Raw genomic sequence first — 8,730 nt, 5'->3', positions numbered from 1 at the left:
AATAATTGTTTTAATAATTTATTAATTTAATATAAAAATTATATTAGTAAAAAAGAAAAAACATACTAGAAATGTTTGAAGGTTGAAAACGAGCAAATAAAACCCTATATTAAACAAGCTCCTGGACATAATTATAAAAAAAAAATTGTTACTCGGATAAGTTATAAAATTTGATCAAATATTAAAACATTATGACAAATTAAATTAAAAAGCTAATATAATTGCTATAGTAATTTTATGTTATGTAAACATTCGAAATAAAAGTAAAGCAGCCAAATTGAGTCCAAAACTGTATATTTGTTAATAAATTAATATTTTGTGTTTAATTTATTATAAAAAAAAGAATTTTTGGTAATTTTTTCATTAATTTGAACCATTAAAATTCAAAATTGAAATTTAATTTTGTCTGCAGTTCAACGCTTCATTATTAATTGGTTTTAAAAGTGAATTTTAAAAATGGCGACCCTTCATCGGGTTTTCTGTAGATTAGGTAAGTTAAATAAAGCTCAGTTGCTCTCCAACAATGTTCCGATCAGTTACGTGCTCGTCAAATCAATGGCTTGTTAGTAGATTTATCATTTTCTTCAATAAGTTCCAATAAATTCAATTCATGACCTTGATTCTAACTTTCCAATTCCTAGAGAAGAAATGATTTGATAAATTGATTGATTTGATTATTTTGTTTGATGTTGATCATTTGATCATCAAATTTTGGTCGATATGATTTGACTTTGTTTGCTTAATTCAAAATTTAAATTTTAAAAAATAAAATTGTTTTTTCATTTTTTCTTCTAATTCTTTTATCAATTATTGATTTAAAATAGATTGGAATAAAGATTGGAAACCTGGCCCTTATCCAAAAACTGAAAAAGAGCGTTTAGCTGCTGCTAAAAAATATAATTTGGTGCCACAGGACTATAAACCATATCCGGATGATGGGATGGGATATGGAGATTATCCAATGCTTCCCCATAAATGTTCAGAAGCTAGGGATCCAAATGAAATATGGGACATTCCTCATGTTCGAAGAAATTATGGAGAACCGGTCTGATCAGTTTGTTTTCAGTTTTTGTTTTCATTCATTTGCTTGAGTTCAAGTAAATTATAAATGTCAAAAATACATAAATATCACCATGAATCTTTTATAACGTTTAAATTTTTTCTTGCCAGATGCATGTTGATGCAGATATTTTGTCAGAAGATAGGTGGAGTCCCGATCTTAAGAAACGTTATAGCTTGTTGGTTATTTTCTATTTCGTTTTTTCTTCAAAAAAACAATACTTAACTTAAATAATAAGTAAATTGACAAAATAATTTTATAAATAAATATACAATTAATATAATATATGTTATTGAATAACTTACTTACTGAATTACTCTGTGAGTTACTATGGATATTTGATTCAGTTCTTACATGCTGGCATGGCTCGTTGGTGGTGTGACAATTACCATGTTAGCACAGCATCTCAGCCCAAAGGATGGCTATATCATGGATTTGGTTAGGAGGATAAGTTTGTCAATCAATTTTTTTTTTAAATTTAACATTCGTATTGTTTTATTTGTGAAATTATGTATTTTATATTTAAATTTCATCAATTATTTTTTTTTTTTATTATTTTTTTCTCCTCATTAACAGAAACCCAAACAGCTCTGGCAGCCGGGAGTGACTCACTACTCATTTGATTTTGTTGGTGCTGACAATGAGCACAAGAAATCCAGCCATCATTAATTTTATTTTTCGAATTGTTGTCTAAATAATTAATTTACAAATTAATAAATATATTGATAAATTAATGAATAAAATGGGACATTATTGTTTTTCAATTAAATAGAAATGACTGTGACCTCTTTTGTCTATGACTGAATGATAATATTTCGTCAATTGATGGCTAAAGAACATCTTTTGGTAATAGAGTGGTGAGTAAAATGATGCTGACAGATGTGGTGGAGATGACGAAGATGATTAAGGATGTAACAATTTTGTTGAAATTTTGTTACAAAATATGAAACGTTCTTACAAAATGGTTACGTCCTGCGGCATGTACTTTCTAATATAGCTAGCTTTTATGTCGGTATTCATTGCGGTTTTGAGTTTATGATGCATTTTTCTCTGGTTTTCTAATTACGCATCCGTGTCAGTGTGTGCTTAAGGTGAAACGAATATAAAAAAAATGTATATTTAGATTATTTTCGGAGAGTAAAAACATTCTGAAGCTGGTAACACTTTGAAAAACGCAATTTCCTGAAACCTAAATGAATAATATAAATATATTTTTTTTTATCAAAAATCGAATTTTTCGAAAATAAAAATATTTCCTAGAAAATATAACTAAAAAATATCATTTTTCAAGTCTCAGATTAATAAAACCACCTCAAAAAATCAAATTTTCTTCGACGAAATCACACAAAAACATCCAAAAGCACAATTTACGAGATATAAATGATTAATATACGTGAATATGAACGGAAAATAATATTTATTATTATAAAAATGTACTTTTTGCCAGAAATATGACTGAGAAAATCATTTTTTAAGCTAAGAATGCAGTGAAAAAACCATTGGTAAAAAGAGCCAAGTCTATAGTATGCAAAATATTTCAAACATTTCCCCTTCCATAACTTCCTTATTATTTTTTGCTTGTTTTTTTTCAAGAATTTTTCCAATTTAATAATTAAATGTCAAAAAATAGTTAATTTCATTTATTTAAATAAAATATTTGTATATTTATTCATTCTATATTATTGTGGACGAATATTTTTATTCATTTGAGTTTCTTATTTTACATGTCAGGGTTTTTTTAATTTAATTTAATTTTTTAATCTTTTTTAATTTAATCTTTTTTATTTTATTTGGTTAAAAATTTAATTAAAAACAAGACAGAGGTTAATATATTAATAATTGTTAATAAAATAAAAGTTGACAAAATACTAATCTTTTAATATTAATTTAAATTAAAATGTAAAAGTAAATCAGCATTACTGTTACTGTTAGTTGTTAGTTAGTTAAGTTAATTTAAATTTTAATTAAATGAAGGTTAAATACAACATCACATTACAATACATATTACACATTACACTAGATAGAGATTACATTACAATACATATTACACATTACACTAGGTTAATATACAATACATATTACACATTACACTAGATAGAGATTACATTACAATACATATTACACATTACACTAAGTTAATATACAAGACATATTACACATTACACTAGGTTACCGAGTAATGATTTGTTGAGCAAACTCTGTAAGTAAGATGTTATAACGTAACATACATTACAAACCAGTTACATTAAAAATTTCATTACTTTACAGTTTTACACTGCAGTAACATTAGGCAAAGAATTACTACCCACATATTGCTAAATTAATACTAAGAATATCGACATACTTATGGAGTGTTTTTAGAATACCACAAATAATACATCACAATACAATACAATCACATAATATAATTTTGAAAATTCCATATTAATTCATAAAATAAATTTTTTTATGATTTTTTTTAGCAATTGCCTACTAGTGAAGAAACTATCTAATTGAATGAAATAAAGTTATATAGAAATAAAAACAAAGAAATATAGGTTTTAAATAATAATATCAATAATAGTATCAATTTCTGTGTGATATTAATAATTAATTAATTACTTAATTAACATCTCTAACTATGGCTAGAGCCAATAATCTCAATCAACAGCAAGGTTAATTAAAAATGAAATCCATTTAAAATTTTCATATTTTTATTATTTTATTGTCATTATTACTAGTTTATAATATTGTTTATTATTATTTTTATTATTATTATTATCATCAAAGGGAAGTTTAATACTAGTATAGTGGCGCTTGATATTGGCATGACAAAAGTAAAAATACAATATCCATGAAGAAGATCCCTACATAATCACATGCGCTGTTTGTGTGTGTGTGTGTGTACATGTGTGTGTGTGTGTACATGTGTGTGTGTGTGTACATGTGTGTATGTGCATGTGTATGTGTGTGTGTGTGTGTGTGTGTGCGTGTGTGTGTGTGTGTGTGTGCAGTTGTTTGATGTAGTATAATTACTATTTACACTCATAAATAATTTCATTTTTTCAAAATTTGTAGATCTACGTAGGAACTTGAATCTACAATTGCCACCACTACATCAACAACAACATCAACAGATGCATCAACAACATCAACAATTACAACAACAACATCAACAACAACAACGTCAACAACATCATGACAGACATGATAATGGTATTGCCAGGCATGGTGCTATTGGTGGTAGTATGACCGCTTCAAGGTCGTTGAATACTCTGAGAAACCTGGGACTGCCCACTCAACTGTTATTATTATTATTATTATTATTATTATTGCTATTGTTGTTGTTGTTGTTATTATTAATGTTGTCATTGTTTCAGGCAGAGGTTGCAATCTAATAGTTTAGACTGCGCTGGCAAGTTGCAAATATCACCAGAACTAGTTAGTCTATTGTTGTTGTTGTTGTTGCTGTTGTCGTTGTTGTTGTTAATGTTGTTGTTGTTTTTGTTGTTGTCGTTGTTGTTGCCATATTATCATTGTCATCATTATTACTTTCAGTATTGTTGCTCTTAATCTTATCATCATCATCATCATCATGATGAATCTGAATCGAAATCTATAACCGCCAACATCATCTTCATCATCATCATCATCATCAGTACCATCATCATTATCATCAGTACTGTCATCATTATCAATACTATCATCGTCATCGTCACCATTGCGCGATTGGTAGAAATTTGATTTTTCTGCGGAGGACCTCGTGGACGAGGGGGAGATAGGACGTGGGGCGTACGGGACCGTCAATCAAGTCCGCTACAAACAGAGCAACATCGTCATGGCTGTGAAGGTGATGGTTATGGTGGTGGTGGTGGTGGTGGTAGTGGTGGTAGTGGTGGTAGTGGTGGTGGTGGTGGTGGTGGTGGTGGTGTTTATGATGGTTTACCTAAATACACCAACCACACATCCATACGACCACACATACACACCACACGGTCACACGTTTACACCACACATCCACACCACACATCCACACGACCACACATCCACACCACACACGGTCACACATCCATACCACACACGCCGCACCACACAAAACGAGATATACGCTGCTTCTTTGGTCTGACTGAGCTAACTCGCTATTGTAATGATGATGATGGTGATAGTGATGATGATGATGGTGATGATGATGACGACGACGGTGATGATGATGGTGATGATGACGATGATGGTGAAGGTAGCAAAGAACAGTAACACCATAAACAGAGAATCAGATCGACTGTCGATAATGAGGGGCAGAAGAAATTACTGATGGACCTCGATGTTGTTATGAAGAGTAGCGACTGTCCATACATTGTCCAGTTCTATGGGGCGCTTTTCAAAGAGGTTTTGATGGTGATTATGTTGAGGGTGAACGAATGAAGGAATCAAGCAATCAATCAACCAACCAATCAATCTATCAACCAATTAATCAGCCAACCAACCAATAAATCAACCAATCAATCATTCAATCAATCAGCCAACCAATCAATCGACTAGCTAGCCAACCAACCAACCACTCAATCAACTAACCACTCAATCAACCAACCAACCAACCACTCAACCATCCAACCAACCATCCAACCAACCAACCAGCCAACCAATCAACCATCCAACCAACCAACCAATCAGGGTGATTGCTGGATCTGCATGGAGTTAATGTCAATATCTTTGGACAAGTTCTACAAGTTCGTCCACTTCACCCTACAGGAGATGATACCGGAAGCTGTCCTTGGGAAGTTAACTGTGGCCGTTAGTGATGATGATGATGATGATGGTGGTGGTGATGATGGTGGTGGTGGTGATGGTGAGGATGGTGGTGGTGGTGATGGTGAGGATGGTGGTGATGATGATGAGGATGGTGGTGGTGGTGATGATGATGATGGTGGTGGTGATTTTGAATGTGATCACGATATTTCGTCTCATTCCGTCTCATCATCATCATCATCATTATTATTATTGTTATTATTATGATTTTTATTTTTGTTATCATTATTATCTTCATCATCATCATCATCTTCATCGTCATCACCAGATGCTCAAGGCTCTGATATACCTGAAAGAAAAATTAAAAATCATCCACAGAGGTTGGTGAGTGATTGGATGATAGGTTGAATGAATGAATGAATGAATGAATGAATGAATGAATGAATGAATGAATGAATGAATGAATGAATGAATGAATGAATGAATGAATGAATGAATGAATGAATGAATGAATGAATGAATGAATGAATGAATGAATGAATGAATGAATGAATGAATGAATGAATGAATGAATGAATGAGTAATTTGATCAGAAAAAAGGCTGGTCGATTTTTTTCAAATAACATTCGTCGTCATAACATTCATCATCATTTATCATCATCGTCGTAATGACCAGCATCATGATCATTATCGTCACGTCTAGACGTCGTCCTCATTATAATCATCGCCGTCTTGTCTAGACATCACCGACATCATCATCATCATCATCATCATCATCGCCTACACGTCTAGACATAAAACCGTCAAACATACTACTCGACCACACTGGTGCAATCAAACTTTGCGATTTTGGTATTAGCGGCCAACTTGTCGACTCAATCGCCAAAACTCAAGATGCCGGTTGTCGACCATACATGGCGGTACGTCTGTCTGTCTGTCTAGGTGTTTGTCTAGTCGTCTGAGTTTATTTCTCTGTTTGCCTGGGTGTTTGTGAATGCCTGTAAAGTATGTCTGTTTGCTTGTGTCTCTATCTTTTCTGACTGCATGTCTTTTTGCATGTCTGCGTGGATGTCTGTAGAGGACTGGGATTGGTCTGTCCGGGTGTTTGTGTTTGTTTGTATTTATGTCTGTCTGTCGTTGTTTATCACGCATTGTGTCCGTTTCAATCTTCATCCTTCTGATTCTCCATTCATTCAATGACTTGTTCGTTTGTTAATTCTTTCATTCGTTCATTTATTCATTCATTCGTTCGTTCGTTTGTTCGTTCATTCATTCATTCATTCATTCATTCATTCATTCATTCATTCATTCATTCATTCATTCATCCATTCATCCATTCGTTCTACGTCTCCATCACCATCACCCCCTTCATTTCATCCTCACCACCATCAGCCCGAGCGGATTGACCCGACTCGATCGAGCAAGGGCTACGACATACGCTCCGATGTCTGGAGTCTCGGAATCACATTGGTCAGTGACTGGTGACGATGATGATGTTTATGATGATGATGGTGACGTGTTTACCATGACACACATACGTACACGCAGACATACAAATACACACATACAATAATACATGGCTATGATGTTTGTGTGTGATGTCACACACACACACACACACACACACACACACACACACGCTCACACACATGCACGTACATACGCACACACGCGCACACACACGCACACAGGCAAACATACAAATACACATACACCAGTACACACAAACACTCCAACCTAGTACGAGGTATCAACTGGTGTGTACCCGTACCCTAATTGGAGGACCCTGTTCGAGCAGCTGTCCAGGGTGTTGGACGAGCCCTCGCCACAGCTTAGCGGGGATGATGCCAGATTTTCACCAGCGTTTATTTCTTTCGTTAACGTTTGGTTAGTAGTTGGTGCGTGTGTGTGTTTGTGTGAGATTTTGTGTGGCATGATATTGTGTGCGTGTCATTCATTCATTCATTTATTCATTTATTCATTTATTCATTCATTCACCTTCTTCTTTCACTCCTTCCTTCAATCAGTCTGATAAAAGATTACAGCCAGCGTCCAAAGTATAATCAGCTTATCGTTAGTAACTCTCAATTTTTCATTACTATTACTATTACTACCACTGCCGCTACTACTACTACTGCTACTACTACTACTTCTACTACTACTACTACTACTACTACTACTACTGCTACTACTACTACTACTACTTATTACCAGTACTACTACTACTACTACTGCAGATAATAATTTCGTAATAATGATAAATAATAATGGCAAATAATAAAAATTTCAAATAATAATAATAATAATAATAATAAATTACTACTACTAATAATAATAAATTAATAATAATAATAAATTAATAGTAATAATAATAATATTATTAATAATAATAAATTAATAATAGTAATAAATTAATAATAATAATAATGATAATGATTGGAACTGCAGCGAGAACCGTTCATAATGAGGTACGAAGAGGCGCCTGTGGACGTGGCCGGCTACATCGGGTGCGTCCTTGAGAGGATGCCCAACGATCGGTCCTTACTCGAGAGCAACTACCTCTGATCATGATGATGATGATGATGGTTGAGACGACGACGACGATGATGATGATTGTGATGATTGTGTTGATGATGATGATTGTGATGATGATGATTGTGATGATGATGATTGTGATGATGATGATGATGATGATGATGATTGTGATGATGATGATGATGATGATTATGACGATGATGATGATGGTTGAGACGACGACGACGATGGTGATGGTGCTGATTGGGAGGGTGATGATAGTGATGATAATTGGGACAGTGATGATGATGATGATTAGGATGATGATTAGGATGATGATGATGATAAGGATGTCGATGATGATGATAGTGATGATGATTAGGACGACGATGAGGATGATTAGGACGATGATGATGATGATGATGATTGGG

At 33.3% G+C, this 8,730-nt stretch overlaps 2 protein-coding genes across 2 annotated transcripts; both read left to right on the top strand.

Moving 5' to 3' along the window:
- Positions 1–832: 832 nt before the first annotated feature.
- Positions 833–1,051, top strand: HELRODRAFT_84818 (hypothetical protein; the record flags this gene model as incomplete). The annotated part of the gene is made up of 1 exon (XM_009025460.1): positions 833–1,051. A coding segment is annotated over one exon (219 nt), but the record flags the coding sequence as incomplete, so codon positions are not given.
- A 1,564-nt stretch (positions 1,052–2,615) lies between these two features.
- Positions 2,616–8,370, top strand: HELRODRAFT_101835 (hypothetical protein). The gene is made up of 13 exons (XM_009025483.1): positions 2,616–2,786; positions 3,523–3,714; positions 4,118–4,343; positions 4,420–4,480; positions 4,776–4,889; positions 5,306–5,425; positions 5,711–5,830; positions 6,114–6,165; positions 6,578–6,705; positions 7,178–7,255; positions 7,527–7,672; positions 7,813–7,858; positions 8,234–8,370. Exons 2-13 carry the CDS (start codon positions 3,681–3,683, stop codon positions 8,348–8,350), a joined length of 1,242 nt encoding a protein of 413 aa, XP_009023731.1. The 5' UTR covers positions 2,616–2,786; positions 3,523–3,680; the 3' UTR covers positions 8,351–8,370.
- The last annotated feature ends 360 nt before the right edge of the window (positions 8,371–8,730 follow it).

The sequence above is a fragment of the Helobdella robusta genome (genome assembly GCF_000326865.2).
Source record: "Helobdella robusta unplaced genomic scaffold HELROscaffold_42, whole genome shotgun sequence".
Classification (NCBI taxonomy): domain Eukaryota; kingdom Metazoa; phylum Annelida; class Clitellata; order Rhynchobdellida; family Glossiphoniidae; genus Helobdella; species Helobdella robusta.
This window is presented reverse-complemented; position numbering and strand designations above follow the sequence as displayed.